General features: G+C 39.7%; 2 protein-coding genes across 3 annotated transcripts in view; one reads left to right on the top strand and one right to left on the bottom strand.

Moving 5' to 3' along the window:
• LOC102785377 (butyrophilin-like protein 2) overlaps nucleotides 1-17,247 on the top strand; it is a 51,299-nt gene extending 34,052 nt beyond the window's left edge. The window contains exons 1-8 of one of the 2 annotated variants that reach the window (XM_087831515.1): nucleotides 10,176-10,212; nucleotides 11,804-12,154; nucleotides 12,511-12,843; nucleotides 12,928-13,026; nucleotides 13,250-13,579; nucleotides 16,315-16,641; nucleotides 16,752-17,069; nucleotides 17,156-17,247. In XM_087831515.1, coding sequence (XP_087687641.1) covers nucleotides 10,176-10,212; nucleotides 11,804-12,154; nucleotides 12,511-12,843; nucleotides 12,928-13,026; nucleotides 13,250-13,579; nucleotides 16,315-16,641; nucleotides 16,752-17,069; nucleotides 17,156-17,247 — 1,887 coding nt within the window. Of the gene's footprint in view, nucleotides 1-10,175; nucleotides 10,213-11,803; nucleotides 12,155-12,510; nucleotides 12,844-12,927; nucleotides 13,027-13,249; nucleotides 13,580-16,314; nucleotides 16,642-16,751; nucleotides 17,070-17,155 lie in introns of those variants that run through there. The other variant, XM_087831494.1, reaches the window with a different exon arrangement.
• LOC102779340 (protein NLRC3-like) overlaps nucleotides 1-20,970 on the bottom strand; it is a 334,346-nt gene that overhangs the window by 124,744 nt on the left and 188,632 nt on the right. The gene's annotated exons all lie outside the window — the stretch shown is intronic.

Raw genomic sequence — 20,970 nt, forward strand, 5'->3', positions numbered from 1 at the left:
ATAACAGTAAATACTAAATATTGAATATTATTGTGCAGCACGTAGGATCGACAACGCACAGTGCGCTTTGGTTTGACAGTGTGAGCAGTTGTTGGTAGACGTAAAGCCCATCTTGAACATTCGATGACCTGTATAGTGCACTCTATGTAGTATTCGTATTGAATTAATTGAAGACTGGGATTTTTAATTAAATGAAAGGTTTTTAAGTAAATCTGAGACCAGAAGTTTTGGTCTAAGTTAACTGATAAATCCGCTTCCCATTTTGCAGTAGGAAGTGATATTGATTCACCTGTTTTAGAAAGCATTCTGTATATTTAGTCCAAGGTTGAGGTTGCCTCCAAGCACAAGTGTGCCATCTAAGTGTTCAGAGAGTGCACTGAAAAAACCGTGAAAGAATGAGGGATCCTCAACATTTGGACCATATACACTTACAATACATAGCTTTTTATCAAGTATAGATAGTTTAATGATTAAGAATCTGCCCTCTGGATCTATAACTGTATCGAGTACTGTGAAATTAATTTTTTTATGGATTAAAATTGCTACTCCCCTTTGTCTAGAATTATAACAAGCTGAGAACACATTAGGAAACTCAGGTGTTTTAAGTTCATTCGAACCTCTAAGAGGTCTGTGGGTCTCTTGTAAAAGGACAACATCTGCCTGTAGTTTTTTGAGTTGGTTAAATATTTTTAACCTCTTTTCTCTGGAGCCAGCTCCATTTACATTCCATGTAACGAATCTTAGTGCACCCATAGATGTTTGTGCATAACTAGGGGTGTACGCTGTGTGCGTCGCTTAGACAGGTGGAGAGAATACATCACTTGTTCATAAATAAAGAGAAGGAGAGAGAGAAAAATGTGTGGCGAGATGCTCCCTGAGTCTGACTATGTGTGTGCATATTTACTAATATGAGTACGCTTGGCTTAAGTGTGTGTATCCCATAGGTCTGTCTGACTGATGTAAATGTGCTGCTGTTGAGCGCATGATTGTGCGTGATCGTGCAGTGAGTAAGTGTCGAAATAAAGGATGTTGTTTGTGGATGAGTGTGGTAGAAGGTGATGGAAGCAGTGAAAGAAAGAAAAAAGAAAGAAAGAAACCAAGGACAAGGGTGAGCAGCATAAAAAAAGAGGGGGGAAAGAGAAAAAAAACTAGAAGAAAAAAAACCCAATTAAACCATTGACGGAGAGTGACGGTGTTAATTCTGCTCTGATATCACACCAGAGGTGGGTAGTAATGAGTTACATTTACTCCGTTACATTTACTTGAGTACGTTTTTGAAAAAAATGTACTTTTAAAGTACTTTTTTTTTGCACGATACTTTTTACTTTTACTTGAGTACATTTGTGAAGAAGAAACGCTACCTTTCCAAAATTTGACTCGTTACTTTAAAAAAAAAAATTAGTTTAACACATTAGATAACAAACCGCCAGTGGAGTTTCCGGTAACTTTTTTACCAATCAGATGTGGCCATGAAGTCACATGACCAGTTTGAAACTGTGGCGGGCAGAGCGGCCCAAGCGTTTCAAAGAAACATGAAAACATGGCAGAGTCTACGCTAGAGCTGAAGAGGATGAACATCCTTGGCCTCATATACAAAGAATGTTTCGCTTAAAAGCAGCACAAAAGAACAGCTGTCTTCAGTGTCGGTGTCTTCAGTGAGAGCCAAAACAAACAACTTTTCAGCGTGAAACAACTCAGCTCGTGTAACCTGAGGAAACAGTAAGTTTTCTCTAAATATCTTTTAGCTGTGGTTAGCTGGATGTCAGTCTGATGTTACAGCAGCTGTGTCGAGCTCGAGCTGCGAGTCATATTTTCGGCGCTACGTTGTAGTGAGATAAGTTTGTGGGTGTTTTGTGCAGCTTCGGCTGTCCTGTTAACTACTCGCTGGTTAGCTAGCATGAGCTATAAGCTAACAGCTAGCCTGGTTAATGATGCTGGAGTTCCACGAACATGCAAACAGCTCGTCTCTACTGCTTTAACTGTTAAAACAGAAGCAATACTGCGGCTGACAGTGTTTATTATGTGAAACAGCAGCTTGTTTAGTTTAAACAGTCTGCATTACGCTGGGCAAACACTGCGATTTCTTTCAGTCGCATTATTCAGCTCCTGCTCAAACTGTATGGCTGAATCTCAGGGGTTAGAAGTTCATAGGTCACGATGCAGGTCTCACACCATACGGCCTGATGCTCTGATGCAACCTGAGTGCTCAAACTGTGCGTCCATAACATGAAGCTTATCATACAAAATCTGTCCCTCGCTCTCCCTCTCTGTCTTACACACACACACACACACACACACACACACCACCACCATAAACTTTGCTAAATTACTAATAAAACCATTAACCAGGCAGCTGTAATTGAGCAGCAATGTCCATCCAACTCTTTTCATGGTTGTTGTAGTCGTGATCATTTTGTGAGGCCACATTGAAAAGCCTCGGATACGGAAGCGTAGAGCTGCCACCGGGGCAAAAGAAAAATAGAGCTATATCACGTAATACCGGGATATATCACGCATGAAATGTATATTGTTTTAACAATATACCTTTCATGTTTGAACAATATAAATATTATATAGGCTACATCGCAGCTCCAGTCACGCTTCCATCACTGTCTTTCTTGTCTTTTCCCAGAGTAACAGGCAAACAGGAGGATCTATTGGCGAGCACTGCTTAGCCTTGCACACATTCTTATTTTAAACTTAATCTGGAATTCATTGCAAACTGTTTGTGCGGGATATGAATGACAAGATTTTGTTTTTCTACAAGAGTTAGTAAAAACATCTCCAGTGTGATCAAATCTTCTTGCCAAACATCTGCAGCTTGGCAGTGTATACAGCACAATAATGACCAGACCTAATTCTTTTGAAATCCTACATCTTTCCACAGGTCTCAACTTCATCAGACATCACTGAGACTCAGAGCTGGATGAGGCACAAACAGCAGCCTAACCGACGAAGATGATGGATCCATGGGGTCAGGAAAGCCAGAAGCAGGGGATCTGGAGAGGTACCTTTCATGTCCATTCACTGGAGGTGTGGATCTATTGCATGGCTTTCCTCACATCAAGAAGCTGTTGATCAAAATCAATGCAGCTCTTCCTGCATCTGGAGCTTGTGAAGGACTTCTTAGTCATGCAGGACTCCTGTTCACTGTTAAACAGTCACAGCTTCACAGAAAGAACCTTGAGAGCAAACGGCTGCTGAAGCTGAACCATCACCTCACTGAGTGAAGAAATGGCACATTTTTGCTAAATATGCAGAAATAGATGCACACCCATACAACTCATGGTAAACTGAGCAGCCTGTATGAACATATGTTGAAGATGCCTCGTTCTGTTTTGTCTGAGGCTGCTGTGCCATTTGGAGCAACAATGAATATAAAGTTTACAGCATATCTTGTCACTGGAAATTGTTTGCACTGTTTATATATTCATATTATTTACTGTAGGTATTGGTGAAAAAAGCTTTATGTTGTGAAAAACTGAAATCTTGAAATTAGAATTGTTGTGCCTTATTTTGTTGATCTTTTTACATATATTCTATTTGAAAATACTAAAATTTGTATATTTATTTATTTTTGTCTGATAGCATTTATTTAAAAAATAAATCGGACATTTCAAACAGTTACTCACTACTTGAGTAGTCTTTTCACCAAGTACTTTTTTACTTTTACTTGAGTAATAATATTTTAAAGTAATGCTACTCTTACTTGAGTACAATTTTTGGGTACTCGACCCACCTCTGTATCACACAAGTTGCGACTTGTTGATCTGTTTGTACTTACTGACTTCATATAAACTGTAATTTAATTTTTATATTTTTCTTTACTCTCAGAGTATCAGACACCAGCACAGCTGAAACAATCAGTCACTCATCTAAACAGGATGAGTTTAATTGTTAATTTACTGGATTAGCAATCCACCAGTGAAACATCTTGCAAATATAATGTATAAATAAATAAATAAAGATTAGTTATTTAATTTGATACATTAATTAAAAAGGTATTAAATCACCTCATCAGCAAAGTTGAGTTGAAATAGACATTTCCTGTCTGATTGGTTCAATACAGTATTATACCTTGTTGTAAAATCAGCAGTCTTTACATCAAATCTCAGTAGGTGGGGTCATCACCATGGAGACAGGCGGTTCAGACAGGTCAAGTAATATCTGATTTTTTTTTTATGTCACTGTGAGTAGGAGAGCTTAGAGCACAGTATCTTGTATGTTTTCCTGTGACTGACAGTACAGTCATGCAGTATATATACCAGCAGTACCAAGATTAGAAACAATTACCACATGTCTCCAGCAGGGGGAGCGTGGAGCTGTTAAACTACCACATAGTTTCCTCTCTTCAGTCATTACATATGAGCTGAGGAACATTTGTGTCTGAGCAGCTTTCATAGTAAAATGTTCATGTTTATGGTAACAAACATGTATCTGTGCTCACATGTTAGAATGAAGGTAAACACTCCCACAGATTTCTGTACTGTACATGCTGAAGGACATATCCTGGTCAAGAATGAGCCCAAGAATCCTCACAGTGTTACTGGAGCCAGGTTGGATACCACATTTATTATATTTGCAGGGACAAGTACAAGAATTTACTCAATTTATCTGAATTTCGAAGAAAATTAGAGGACTTTCAAGTCTTTAAGTCTGTAATACAGTATTACTGCAGTTTAACCAGTTTGTTTGTGTTATCTGACTTGTTTTTTTGTGTGTTTGTTTTTTTTAACAGGGCAAAACCCATACAGGACATGACACACAACAAGGAAAACAAGACAAGTTGAAACAGACAGGACAAAAGAGGGCTAGTGAGTGGGGTGCTGGGATGTAAGTCAGGTCAAATTAGATGGGATCCTAGATGTATATCATTTATTATTTAATGATTTAATTTTAAATAAAAGCACATTTTTAAAATCAATATTCATGAGTTTCAGAAAAGAAGAATTAAACTTTCAAAAACCATTTTTGAATTCTAAATTTAAAAAACAAACTGATTTTCAAAATTGTTTTTAAAACACAATTTAAAAAAGCTTTAAAAAATGCTGATTCCACTTCTCATTTCAAATCCATTTCCCCTCCGGTTAGCTCACAGATTAGCTTTGGGATTATCTATTTGATTTGCTATCCATTTTTAAAATCCCTGTCGCGGATGAATGCTGTGTGTGGACAGTAGAGGAGGACCCAAATGTAGACTCCAGGATACAAAACGTAAACTCAAAAATCTCACCTGTATTGCTGACACAATCAAAGAGAAAACTAAACTGGGGAACACTAGAAACAAAACTAGGAACAAAACACACAGTGTAACATGAGGGTGCGACACGACACAGAGCAAAGAAAACACATGGCTTAAATACATATGAGAGAAATCATGGAATGGGAGACAGGAGGGAAACACAGCTGGGAGAAATCAGACCTAATGAGCTTATGAATGTATTACACCCCAGCAGTACAAGCTTTTTACTGTTTTTAGTAAGCTAATAAAGTTTGAAGCAGCTCAGAGTATTAGAACTAGAGCTGGGTTTAAAAAATTGATTTCCCCAATTCAAATCGATTTTAGTTTGAATATAGTGATATCGATTGATTAAATCCTGAATTGACTTTTAAATATAAATGTATTTTGCCAGAAACACCAGAATCTTAGGTTAAAGCTGAAACTATTTCAACAACCACCAAACAGCTAAAACGCCAACAGGTTTAAAGAGCAGGTAAACAGAAAAGATTGCAAAACTCTTAGCTGTGTCTTTAATCAAACCGCTATAACATTTCTGTGCTTCACTTCTGCAGTATCAGGTAATGTTCATGTGTTGATTCATGGTTTTCCTTTTTATGGTTATCTGCTAAAGTCAGGCCAGGAAAATCTCCTTCATGTTTTGCTGTTTTATCCTCAGTTACTTGACACAAAGGCATTTGCTCTGATGTGTACACCTCTGATAGATATAAAAAGATATAAAAATAAATAGATGGATATAAAAAAATATAGTATGTACTAATAAATGACCAGAATTGTAATATTTCTGACTGTCTGAGTCAAAATTAAATCGAATCGGGGATCAAATTGAATTGGTACCTTGTGTCGGAATCAGATCAGTTACAGAAATCAGTGACAATAACAAGCCTTCATTAGAACCCCGTTACTTTCGCACAGTGTTAGAACAATGGCTGCAACCTACAGCCTTAAAATCATGATTGAAAAATGCTGACATGCTTTGATGCTTTGTGATACTTGGAGTTAAAAGAACTGGGACAGGCTGATTAAAATAACAGCTGTCAGTTCTCTCATTCTTTGTATTATCTCCAGTCTTAGCAGAGGGCAGTGACACTGTTGATTTAGTTTCATAAGCAAACATGTTTGGCCTCTTATCACTTAGATTCCTGAATCTTAAAAGTAACTTTAAAGCAGGAACTGCACACTGAGCCATCAAAAGTTTGGTAAAGTAGCATGAGTACTCTAAAGGTTTGTAGGTTTCTGTTAAAAATCCCACGGGCATCACACCACATCTGACATATATATAGTTCCATTTTGTACAGGATATTGTTGAAATTATAAACTACATATCCCAGTCATCCGCTTATCACTATTTTTTTAGTAAGTGGGGTCATTGATAAATCAGTGGTGATTCACCTGTTTTTAACAAACGTTGTTTTTTGTAGAATGCATCAGCAGCTGTGGAGAGATGTATTTGAATATCTTCTAGTTCCACTTTTCCTAACCTGGAAGCTGAGGATGGCTGATTCCTGACAAGGACACACACCTCACGCTTATCATGGGTGTTACATCCTCCGTGCAGCAATTCAACAGAGAACACTTTCTGTTCAAAGGTGATTTGTAATTTTTATATACTAGGTCCAACTATAAGGAGAAATAAAAATGCAAACAGCAGTTTGTATGTTCTGAGGCTGATCTGGAATAGTTAAGGGGAACAAACACTGATGAAAGGGGTCAGTTTCACCTATATTGCAAGGACCTTCACTTCCCCTCAGCTTTGGTCAGCGTTTCAGCATTTAATTACTCTCCTTAAAAAGTCGATTGAATTCAGCTGGACACAACAGTTTGCAAACATTTCATCACTGTCAGACTGAAGAAATCACTTGGATGAGGGATAGAACAAATTTCCAAGGAAACAACCAGGGGAACTAAACTTTTAGGCAAATCCTTGCCTATAATTCATCCATAAAGACATTTTTTTTTATGTATACATTAATTTTCAGTTATTGTTTCTCTTGACTTATTTTCAGTCTTATCAGAGAAAACCACTGTAAACTTTCTGCCAATCATCTGACAACAACATCATTGACCCACTTTTGACAAAAAAAAGAAGACACAAATTAAATGTCAAATTAGAACCACATTAGAACTACACACGTTTATGAAGGCTTAAAACCAAATGAGAGTAAACCGTTTTGTTAACCTGTTCGGTTATAGCTATTATGGTTTTAGTTCTTAGGTTTTGCTCATTTGTGCTTTCTTTGTGCCTTTCCGTCCTGCTTTTCAGGCCTCTATTTTCTGTCTTCATGTCTAGAGTTCAGTTGGTGTGTTTCCTGTTTTACTTTGGTCTGTGTCTCATGTCAGTGTGTCTAGTTTTGCTTCCCCTGTCTCGTTAAGTCTGAATTCTCCCAGCTGTGTCTCCCTGACGACTCTCATTTCCCTCGTTATCCCTCAGTGTATTTAAGCCCTGTGTTTCTTTGTCAGTGTTGTAATCTCTGTTATACATGTCTGTGTGGTCTGCCTGCTTAGTTTATTTTTGCATCCTCAAGTTTAGTTAAGTTCTCCTAGTGTCCAGAAATAAAGCTGCTTTTTTTTGCATTTCAGTTTTGCCTCAGTGTTTGAGTCTGCATTTTCTTTGTCCTTTCCTGCCTCCCTGCACACAGACCATGACAAGTCCTTTGTTTTATTTTGCAATATGTTTTTTTGATGCCACACCTCACGACACCCTTACTCTCTGCAAATGGGCATGAGAAATCTACAATGAACAACAAATGTACAATCTAGCATGATGTCGGGGCAACACCATTTTTGCTCATGAACCCCCCCCCCCCCCCCCCCCCCCCTCACACACACACACACACACACACACCAACGCAACGCCGCCCTGGGCAACGGCCCATGTCGCCCCAATCAAAAAACCACCGTTGCCTGGGAACAAAACAAGCTATAGCATAGCCCATGTAAATATATTAAAAGCTAGAGATCTAAATCACTTCTTATTGTTATGGTTATTCTTAAAAACATCAGAAAGACTATTCTTCATGTCAGCCTATTTATTTGAGGTAATAGTTGCTGTTGGCATGCATAATAGGCAAATATTCAGTCACTCTTCAGTGTAAATCAAGTTGACAAAATGTACCAAATAAAATTTAGAATTTTGGGGTTCTATCAGGATCCCAATTGGCTAATACAGAACCTCAGCTCTCTCTCTCTCTCTCTCTCTCTCTCTCTCTATATATATATATATATATATATATATATATATATATATATATTAGGGGTGCAACGATACACAAAAATCACGGTTCGGTTCGGTTCGATACTTTGGTGTCACGGTTCGATATTTTTTCGATAAGAAGTTGCAACGCGTGTTTGCATACATAAGATTTTCAGGAGGAGGACAGACATTTGTTTAGAACTCTTAAAGATGTCGAAGAAGCTCCTTTAAGCAATTACTGTGATGTTCCTCCACCTCCAAAGAAATGTCAGGAGTCCGAACCACAAAAGAAGCGCGTATTCTCGGAAAAGTGGTTGCAGGAGGTGAGCTGGCTTCAAACAAATGATGAACGCACAGAGAGGTGGTGCAGAATGTGCCGTGAAAATTTAATAAATGACAAATTAAAAAGGCATGAACATTTTTTTGTATCGAAAAAATATCGAACCGTGACACCAAAGTATCGAACCGAACCGAACCGTGATTTTTGTGTATCGTTGCACCCCTATATATGTATATATATATATATATATATATATGTATATGTATGTGTGTGTGTGTGTGTGTGTATATATATATATATACGTGTATATATATATACGTGTATATATATATATGTGTGTACATATGTATATGTATATGTGTGTATATATACACATATATATATATATATATATATATATATATATATATATATATGTTGCACCTTGGATGTGTACCTGGGATTTAAAGAATGTTCTGTTAGCATCTTTATTTTAAAACTGTTTGAAAAGCTAAGCTATACAACAAGGAGAGATCGAGAATTTCCTTTTAGTTCTCAGTTTATTTGATATTGACAAAAGTTAGTCAATTTTGTCTGTTCTTCTGTAAAACAAGCGAAGATTTATTTTTAGAATTAATGTTTTGTTTCTAAGTTGAATTGACGATTTAGTCTGTTTTGTTTGTTCTATTTTCAAACTTAAACACTTTAGCGGCTGCCTTTTGTGTAGTTTGCAATATTTGCCTTTATTTATCTGAAACTGAAGTCTCATGTTCCTTAAGTTCATCTGCCCTGTTTAACTTATTATGGGAAATAAATATTTAAATCAAAACAAGCTGCTGATTATTTCACCTTTTACTTGTGAGCAACGGCACATTTAAATCTTACAAATTTAGTTATTTAGCTTATATCGTGACATATATCGTTATCGCCTGAAATGAAAAAAACATATCGTGATATGAAAAAAAAGGGAGACTGTTGTGTTTCCTCATAGTTTTACACCTGTTGATCCACTTTCTGTCAGCCACACATAGAACCTTCAAATCCCTGCAGATTTGTCAGCTGATCATGCCCTCTCCTGTGATTGGCTGAGCTTCATGCCTGGAAAAGTTCTTTCACACTGTTCATCCTGGAGCTGCGTTATGTCCATGATCTGAATGGAAACACATCTGCATCATTGTAGCTACAGTCAATGTTTCAGTGTCAGGACTGAAGGTGGAGCTTTGTGCGTGTTGGGCTGAAGCAGTCGCCCCCAACGGGAGCGCTCAGGCGTGAAACTAGGAGGAAGGCCGACGTACTCCTCTTCCCTCAAAAGTGATCTGCGGCCGGTCAGACTTCATTCCACAGATGTGCTTTAACAAAGTGTGAAGTTGAACTTTGAGCTGTGATAGTGTGAGCAGTATGAGAGTGTCAGTAGATTATCAGCAGATGAAAGTGAAGCTGATGTCCTGAAGGGCTTTTAAAGAGTCTCCGAGTTTGACAGGAACATGAAGACGTTTGTGGTGTTTGTGATCCTCCTGCACGGTAAGTACACCTTCCTCTCTCTGCTCTCATCATCAGCTTTTCTCTTATCTCGCTCTATAATGAATGTGTTGAAGTGCAGCAGGTCTTGAGACATGAGAGCCCAGCGAGTTGCGTCAAAGTTCATGACTTGACTGAATTGGTCTGTCACAACGAACGAGCGGACGCAAGAGCGGGACTGTGCTGACACTGAAAACAAACAATATCACCAGGAGCTATATACAAGGTGAAAAGGAGCTCCAGGTAATTCAGGGACAAGGGAGGGAAAACCACACACGTGTATGATCACACTCCAGGGAAGAAAACACGGACAGGTCCAGGAAGATCTATATAAAAGAAAACATGACTACAAGTCAGGAAAAGACTAGAGACGAGAATTTACAGGAAATAGCCGCGGCTACACTGACTAGTGTCGTTCAACGATCCAGCAGTCAGAAACACTGAGCTGTCACCTTGAGCAGTGGCTCGAGTGACAAGATAATGAGCAGCAGGTGAGTATTATTTTCAGGGGCCCAGGCCTGAGGGTGGAACCCACAACAAGTTCAACCCCTGCAGAGAAGAGAGAGAAAGAAGAGAGAAACAACAACAACAACAGTGTGATCTCAGAGGTGAACGCCAGGGAGACACGGGAAAGCATGACAGTTTCTGTCAAACACTGGATTAGTTTATCTGGCTGTTTTTCACAGGCAGCTGGAAAACACATGGTCCGATAGTCGTTCCTGTTATACTTCATAATCCATGTCAAGTCCTTTGGTTGCTTGAATGTGCAAAGTTCTCTGGAAAACAGTGAAGCTCCATCACCTCCAAACAGTGAGAGCCTCTATGGTTTTTAGATACGCTCTACACTACAAGATAAAAATATTTCTGTATGGAATATAGATTCCTAATAACAACAAGATTCCTCCTTGTGAATTAATAAGTAAATATGTCATGTTGCCTTTGTAACATGTTTTGTAGCATTTGTGGACTGTTGGAGTGAAAAACAGTGACTGTCCTGAAGGAGTGTGACTGCTCATCTGTCTTGTCACACAAGATGGAAATTATGGCCTGTGAGGTTTGTGATAATTCTCCAGTTTCTGTGTTACTGACATTGTATCAATAGTTTTTTTGAATTGGGAAAAGAATGCTGTGTATAACTGAAGCTGTTATGCGTTTGTGGGCTGTCTGGTGGTTAGCACTGTTGCCTCTGAGCACAAAGGTCCTGAGTCCAACTCCACTCCTTCTCTGGGGTCTTTTTGTGTGGAGTTTGCATGTTCTCCTCATGTTTACGTGGGTTCCCTATAGGTACTCTGGCTTCCTCCAATGTCCAAAGAAATGCAGTTTATGGCATTAGGTTAATTTGTAATTCAAAATTGGTGTGAACATGTGAATGGTTAGCCCTGGGACAAGCTGGTGATCTGTCCAGGGTGTATTCCCCCCCGTGACCCTGACTAGGATAAGTGGAATAGGATGGATATGACATGATATGATATGATATACCTTTATTAGTCCCACAAGGGGAAATTGAAGATAATGTTGGTTGTATTCCATCTTTTAACTCTGGGTCAAACCCTCAACATTCATTTGATTTTTGTTCGTGTCTCTGTCCATCCAGTTTCCCAGCATGCTCTGGCTGTGGTGGTGGAGGTGAATGAGGGGGAAAGGTCTGTCCTACTATCATGTCTGTACTCAGGTTCTATACCTGAGGACAATCCAACAGTGATGTGGACTCGCAGTGACCTCGATCCCAAATCTGTACACCAACAACGAGAAGAAGGAGACGATGTTAGAGGACAAAACCAGCGTTACAGCAGACGCACATCAATGAATCGTTACGCTTTCATCATTAAAGACTTCAGCCTCACTCTGAGGAAACCCACAAAGACTGACAGTGGCAACTATACCTGCTCCATCAGTGCTGGAGGAAAAGAACGGAGACTCAGAGACATCCAGCTGCAGGTCAAAGGTCAGTAACAAACCCAACACCTGCTATAATTACATGTCGTATTTAGTACTACAGAGAAAGGTCAGAGGTTAAATGAAAGCAAAGCATTTCTTAAACGGTTCTGAAGGTCTTGATGAACCCAGCAGGAACGTTTGTAGACTTGACCTCAGTGAAAACAACAAAACAAGAGAAGCAATGCAGAAGAAATTCGTTCTGTGCATGTGCAGATGTGTTTATGTTTACCTCTGGAAGGTTCAGCACACACACATCTGTACATACATTAAATACATTAAAATTTTATGCATGGCCCAACACAACTTTTAGAGGCCTTTTGCTGCCACTTCTACGGTTGACACTTTGGTTTCTTGTCCTCTCAGACCAGCAGGTGGAGGTGAAGGTGAGGGAAGGAACAGAGTCTGTCATCCTGCCCTGCAACACAACACCTGACCTGCCTGAGGACACCACAGTGGAGTGGACTCGCTCTGACCTCGGACTCATCACAGTCCATGAGTATTCTAACAGAAATGATGACCTAATGACTCAGGACGAAGTTTACAGAGACCGAACAAAGATGAGTGAAGACCCACTGAGAACTGGAGACCTCAGTCTGACCCTGAAACACCCCACAGTGAAAGACACAGGACGATACATCTGCACCATCTACTGGGACAAAGACATCCTGACACAGAAAGTAGTGCTGCAGGTCAAAAGTCAGTGCTGGAGATAAAGGTCAAAGGTCAATACTGTAGACACAGCTTAGAGATTAGAAGTCATTTTTTTATGTTTCCCCACAGAACCATTTCCATCCTGGGTCAAAGATCTTCTGGTTCTCCTGTTTGTCTTTGTTATTTTTGGAGGTCTTTTATATTATTTACGTCACTATTACATGTCAGGTAAGTGTCTTTCCTACTACACTACCCATAATACCAGTGGTTAACAGGTGGCCTCTTGACTGTGTTCAGACCAGACACATGAGATCTTGAGACCAAAGAACGAGTCAGGAACAAACTGAGACATAATCTGATTGAGACTAGAAGGCAAGGAGGGCGCAGGGAGGTCATGGGACCATTACAGCTACTGCTGATGTCATCGTGTTGTGCTTTGTTGTCCTCTCAGATTACCAAGTGGAGGTGGATTCAGGGGTGGCGTCTGTCAAGCTGCCCTGCAAAACCATATTTAAATTCCTAAAACAGACTAAAGTGGAGTGGAGGGACAGAAACAACAGGAAGGTCCACGTGTATCAGAACGGCTCTGACCAGCCTGAAAAACAGCACCGGTTTTACAGAAACCGAACAGAGATGAAGAGGACATCTCTGCTGAAACCTGGAGACCTCAGTCTGACCCTGACATATCCCACGGATGACGACAACTCCATCTATACCTGTACCATCTACAGCAGGAAAGGAAACATACTGACAAGGAAAAATGTGCAGCTCCATGTCAGAGGTCAGTGCTGCTTATACAGGTCAAAGGTCAGAACATAGTTTTTACTTTGTTTCTCCCCGAATCCCACACAGTGCTCACATCTGTGGCGTGAATTGTGACAACCCCAACTCCAAAACTGTACAGTGGCTTCTCTCAGTTCCCAATACAAGTGAGAAAACATGAATTAAACTGGCAAGTAACACACACACAAAGTTCTCACTAACGAACCCATCGTGAACTCAACGATCCAGCACCGACTCAAGCTCAGCCACTCGCTTAAGTAGAGAGGCGACTGATGAAGGCAATCAGCTGGCTTCAGAGCAGGAACTCTCCTCAGCCTGATGATGCTTGTAATTCTTTCTTCCAGATACACACACCCACGTCCAAACACCTATACACAAACAGGGACAAGGCTGTGCAGAGATTTTTAAATGGACGGGTGCTCAAAGTTCAGAAGGGGCACAGAGAAACAGGCCGAATAACAACAACCCACATTCATCAATCACATCATACCCAATCACTGTCATCAGGTGGAGACAAGGCAAAGCAAACATATTCCATGTTTTACCTGATGGGTACTGTCACTACCCGATCCGTACCAGAAACCCGATCGGTACCCCACATCCGCAAATCTTACGTCACTTCCTCTCTTTGCCAACATTGCGACAGTCAATATATTTGAATGATACGGTTAGCGCCCAGTTAGCTCCTAGCATTTCTCAGCAGCTCTGCCTCCTTTTCGACTACCGGGACATTTAAACAATGGATAATCCGTTTACAAACAAATTCATGCTTTTCTCCTCAACAGAGAGCGTTCCCCGATTGAACAACAGCGCCGTAAAATAAGAAGAATGGCGCCTAACTACAGAGTTAATAATACAGACTTTGTAATATCTCACGTGAAGATTCAGCAGCCAGATTAAGTGTTTACTGACAATTGACAGTGATAGCGGACATCATCATCACTATTCCAACAATCCTCTCCACACAGACAAGCATAAACACACTCGACTATCACTAAATCAAATTTAACACACGTTTGTAATGACGCCAATTCAGTTTACAATAGGGTTCATTCGCTTAGTCAGCAGGTGGCAGTATCCTCTTATACTGGGGAGTAAACTGCCATTAAACGAACAGAAGAAGAAGAAAACCCCTGCACATGCGCGGTACGAATCGGGTAGACCTGATCCGTCACTATCTTTTTATTTTTTGTTTTTCTCTACATTATATTAAATGTTTCATTATCTGAAATATTTTAAGAGATACTTATTATTCTTAACAGATACTCTGACCTGTAACTATCGTAAAACGCTATGACCGGAAATAGACACCTTTCGCGCATGCAGGGTACCGATCGGGTTTCCGGTAGGGATCGGGTAGTGACAGGTACAATGTTGCTCTTGTGGGGTTTCTGCTGCTCCTGCTGTGATAGTGCTGGAGGGCTGTGTTGATCCGAGACTGTAGACATTAAATGCAAAGATTGGTGAAGGTGCTTGGAACCATAAGGAAACAACATAAACTCGGCTCTGCCCGTGATTCAGTTTGCCTCTCTTACTCCCTCATCTCCTCATCTCATCTATCACTCTCCACTTGATGTCCATCTGACAACAAGGCACAGTTTGCTATTGCATTAGTCTATTATTTAATTATCCACACTTCACAAATCTTGCACCTAATCCATAACAAAGTAATGATACACAATGTTCTAGAACTATTCTTACGAAGCATTTATAGACCGTGTTATATCGTGAATAATAATTTTTTAAAATCTATACACATAAAACAAACACTAATATAATCTGTTTCTCAAAGTATTTTCTTTAACATACAGTGTGTCTTTTTTAATATCCTAATCATAATAATCCATAATTATGCTGATATGCAGATCAGCTTATTGCATATGTAAGGCAGGAAAAGCCCTGTAACTTACTTTAAAACTAAATATGTTCCCTAAAACCGTGGACAGAGCTACAGACCCATGACAGGTGTCTTTTTAACATGTTGTAATACTTTGTATCTTGTTCCATTTCATTTGAACGAGCCTCTTAAAAAGTCGGTGATCACAGTCGGCCTCTCTCGGTTTTTATCACCACTGTTCATTTTAAAGCTCAGTTTTTAAAACCTCACGATGTAACTACAGCCCGTGCAGCAGTATATGAATGACTGAGATTATATTGCAGTGGCCTGATACTCATGTCCCATGACAGCGCTCAAATTGCCTTTCTTTGCTTTGACTCCAACAAGAGGTGAAGCAGATGTTCTTACATTAATGGAATCACTAATACAACAGATCACCTGAAAATGAATAATGAATTTTCTGAAACAGACGTCTTTATTAATGACTTGTACTGATTCGTCTGTATTTCTCTCAGCTGAGCTCCGTTTCTGAAAGAAGAACTCGTCCATGTCACGTCTTTATGACACATCTGGCATGCAGAGAATCATGTTCATTTAGATTTTGCTGACATTTAAAATTCAGTTTTGCTTTTATTTTGAAACATTTTTATTTTATTTCAATATTTTTTTAGTCTGAGTACATCAAACTCGCTGATAGGACAGCGTTCTTTAAGACAGAGCTCTGCTGCTGATTGGACAGAAACCAAATAAGACAGTTTCTGTTCTGTTGGACATGTTTCAGACTGGAACCAGTCAAACTTGATTTCATTGCAAAGATGCCATTTTCTCCATTCAGACAAAACTTGTTCAGAGCTGCTTTTGCTGCACAGCTCATGTTGTGTTTGTTGTCCTCTCAGTCCCCCAGGTGGAGGTGGATTCAGGGGAGGCATCTGTCCTGCTGCCCTGCAAAACTACCATAAACCTGCCTAAAGATGCTAAAGTGAAGTGGATGACCAGATTCAACAGGAAGGTCCACGTGTATGAGAACGGATCTGACCAGCTTGAAGATCAGGACAACCATTACAGAGACCGAACACAGATGAATAAAGACCTGCTGAAAACTAGAGACCTCAGTCTGACCCTGAAATACCCCACAGACTGGGACGCAGACATCTACACCTGCACCGTCTGCAACAGGGAGGGGAAAAAAGTCCTGATGAAACAAGTGGAGCTGAAAGTCAGAGGTCAGTGCTGCTGGGTGTGAGCTGCAGAAGAAGAAGAGATGATGAGATCTTCATGAACACAAATCTTATTTTGTGCTTTAGACTGTTTATGAAATTTGTTGTCCTCTCAGTCTGTCAGGTGGAGGTGGAGGAGGGGGCGGAGTCTGTAGAGCTACCTTTCAAAACCACAAGAGAGCTGCCTGCAGATGCTAAGGTGGTGTGGTGGAACAATGATGACAGGAAGGTCCACGTGTATAAGAACGGCTCTGATCAGCCTGGAGAACAGCACCAGGTTTACAGAGACCGAACAAAGATGAATGAAGACCTGCTGAAAACTGGAGACCTCAGTCTGACCCTGAAACAGCCCACAGAGAGAGACAGTGGGAGGTACAGCTGTAGAGTCTACGGGGAGATCAAGAGATACACAAGAGTGCTGCTCAGAGTCAAAGGTGTGTGTGTGTGTGTGTGTGTGTGTGTGTGTGTGTGTGTGTGTGTGTGTGTGTGTATCTCTGACTGTGTTGTGTCTCCTCTGCAGGGAGAGTTCAGGTCCAGGATCAAACAGGGGACATCAGGAACCGAAGCAGCTCCACTGATCTGACTCCTCTGATGGCTGATCAATCAGTTTGATCTGTGTGTTCTTTGATTATTGATCAGTGATGTCAGAGTGGAGTCAGTGTGATGTTGTTGTTGTGTGTTTGAGACTTTTAGTGTCCATGAAGGTCTCTGCTGCCGTAGATCCTCTGAACTGTGACAGAGGTCTCACTCTGGAGGAAACTCTCAGCACTTTCCAGCAGCTCCTCCATCATGGAGGACGTTCCCTCACTGTAACAGGTGGAGGAGAGAGGAGAGGAAGCACAGGTGGATCCTCTGAGGAAGACATTAATGTTATTACATGAGCGGGAACACAAACATACCATCATAGTAAAAATAAATCTCCACGTGTGCGATCTTTGAGGCTCAAATCAGTCCAGTCAGATCTGTTGTCCCTTCTATGGAGGGTTGCCAACTATCCCGTTTTATCTGGGATGTCCCGTAAAATGAGCAACACAGGTTTCTGCAGTATTCTACCTTAAATGTCCCGTATAATTACTGTTACCTGGAATGTCATTTTCTGACTAACAGCTCTAACAAATACCAAAACTGATTTGACTGCAGTTACATCAGAGGAGTACTTGTGTAGTCACATCTGTCAGTGCCCGTCACACACACCAGGTGTGAGGAGTAACACACGATTCTTAAAAATAAGGTGTTGTTTGGTCTGCGTAACATAATATACTGGGTAACTGAGATTACCCAGTAGAGATTACAGGGTATTGTACTTACAATATTTTCTTTGAATATTTTTCTTTTTTGCTTATTTTTCAAGGTAATGCACATGTGATTTCTGTCATCATTTACTGTATTTTCTTTATTGATTTAGATGAGCTATTGATTAATGTCCCTGTTCAGTCAAGAGAATAAAAATACGCTCTCTGATCCACTGTGGTTTTTCTTCTGTGGTGTTTCTGACGTTTGAGGATGAGACCAGAGTTCCTACAGCTTCAGGAAAGTTGGATTTAAAACTTTAACATCAGCTGCGTCCTTGTTAGCAACAAGCTAACATTTGTAGGCTAACGTGCTTGAACCTGCATTCTTATGTGTGAAGTTTGAAACACTTCCTACACAACCTACAACACACTGAGTCAGGATAAAGAGATATCCAGGTAACCTCTGTGCACCTCACTTCTTCAGAGGGTACATTGCCATGGTTACAGAGTCTGCAGACCTAACTTGCACTGGAGCAGGTTATTTTTGAGAATAGAGTTCAGCAGGAGTATAACTATCACCTGTGGCCAATCAGATCTCTGGAAAACATCATCATCATTTCTGAAAAACCCCTCAGACATCAGAATGATGATGGTCAGAGAGTCTGAAGCTTTCCAAGTGCTCGGTAGGGTCTTCATCTGATGAGCTTCAGCGACAGATTATTACAAACGTTTTTAACCTGATCAGAAAACAGGGAATCTGTATTTCACTTTACTCTCAGAGTATCAGACACCACCACAGCTGAAACAATCAGTCACACACATCTAACCATAAATTTACCGGATCAACAATTATAATCATCTGGTAATAATCATCATTGTGCAAATGTACTGTTTATAAGGTTGAAACCTGCAGTCAGCTGAGACTGAAGAAGTCACCTGGATGATGACGAAATGTTTCTCCCACTGAAGACGCTACGTCCAGATGAACAGAATCAGCTTTTGGAGCTTCCTGTCTGATCGGTTCAATGCAGATATTATACTTTGTTGTAACAGCATCAGTCTTTACATCCAATCTCAGTAGGTGGGGTCATCACCATGGAGACAGACTGGTCATCTTTCTTATGAAGTTTAAAGTGATGTCTGATGTTTATAAGGTCATGTGAAATGAAAGTACAGTCATGCAGTAATAAGATGATAAACAATTACCAGATATCTCCAGCAGGGGGCGTGCAGAGCTGATAAACTACCACATAGCTTCCTCTCTTCAGTCGTTACACATGAGCTGAGGAACATCTGTGTCTGAGCATCTTTCATAGTAATGTAAATATTTTGGCCAGAGTAAAATAATCTGTTTTATCTGAAGTTTATGTCTTTAAGACATTCCTGCAGTTCAAGTCAACTGGTTGATTTGTGTTTTCTGACATCTATCTTTGTAGACAAACATAACACTTATTCCCACACTCATAGCAGGTGCAATTCTGTCATATGTATGTAGTTTCATGAGCTCATAGAGTTACTTTCATTTACTTAACAGAGAGAAGCTGTGACAGAAATGTCCTGAAACCTGAAAAGATTTGAAATTAAACCTGTTAAACTGTTAAAACTAAACTAAAGAGAAGAAAAACTGTCTGGGATCCAATTTAGTTTTTGTTTCATCAACACTGCAGCTTTAACATGATAGCACACTCAGTGGCGGTCCTAGCCTGTTTGGCGCCCCGGGTGAACACTGTTTTTCATGTTGCCTTTGTGAGAAGCAGAATAGGCCATCTTTTTTTAAAGTATTTTGCTTCTCACAAATGCAACATGAAAAACAGAAAGCAAAGTTCCACACAACAGAATACTCTAACCATGTAAACTTTTAAAACCAACTCTTACTGATTGATCCGAACCGGCTCAGTGGCTACTGTGGGAGGACATTTTGTCTTGGATTTAGGAACTCTCCTAAATCATCTCCTGCTGCTCCTTCTAGTAAACCTCCTTCAGCTGTCCTTAACGATCCACCTGCTGCTTCCTGCTGCTGTGTCTTGACTTTCTCTCACTTTCCTGATTTCCCCTGACCAATCTGAAAGATCATTATTATTTAATGATCCCTCTGTGTTGGTCTTCATGAGTTACTAGTTTGTACCATATTATTTTCTAATTCTACCAAAGTACACTATTTAGATTCAGAACTATATACCTATATAAATTATATAACTGTACCTATGTAACTATTTAGCCTTGTTGTGCAAACAAGACTGCATAACTTAATAAATATAGAATTAAAAGTAAAAAATTGTATTTAAAAAGTTACACTAGGTACTAAACACATGTTCTGATGAGTAAACAACCATTTGACTAACATGTGTGTCTCACCTGCTCTTGTTCCATCTCTGCTCCTCTCTCTCCCTCTTTGTGCTGACAATCAAGCCAAACACCAACATCATCAAATATACAGTTGAAACCAGATATTTACAAACTCTTACATACTCAAATTAGACTAAATATTTTTTATTGATAAATATAAAAACATATTTGTTAACTTTAAGAGTAAAGAGAGAAACTATCTGTATTTCTTAATTGTAAATGGCACCAAATTGTATTCAAACTTGAGCCACACTTATGGAGCTCCACAACTCTTTTCCAGGTGTTTTGATTGATGTCTCTTGATTTTCCCATGTCACAGAAACAGGCTCTGTGTTTTGCCTTATATGCATCCACAGCTGTGCCACCAATTTACTCACATGGACTCTACTAACCTATCAGGAGCTTCTTCAGCTGGAGTTTTCTTATTAATTAACAATAAACTTAGTGTATATGGACTCCTAAATATGATGAAAGTGATAAAAAAATAGACAGCTCTGTCTCTATTCTGACATTTAACTCATTCAAAATATATTTCAATATTTATTTATCCAGTATAAATGCTCTTGTTTTTCCCTAAAGTGTATGAAAATATCTGGTTTCAACTGTGAGTTATTTAGCCGTGGAGGGTAACAACTGAAAATATGAAACACATGTAAGCTAAGATAAAAAAAACAGCATTGTTGTTGTTCGGCTTTTCATTTCGCCATTTGTTGATTCACTCGAAGAGCAAGTAACGTAATATGGGTCAAGTGATCAG

The sequence above is a fragment of the Neolamprologus brichardi genome, chromosome 3, assembly GCF_056152115.1.
Source record: "Neolamprologus brichardi isolate AB-2024 chromosome 3, ASM5615211v1, whole genome shotgun sequence".
In the NCBI taxonomy this organism is placed as follows: Eukaryota; Metazoa; Chordata; class Actinopteri; order Cichliformes; family Cichlidae; genus Neolamprologus; species Neolamprologus brichardi.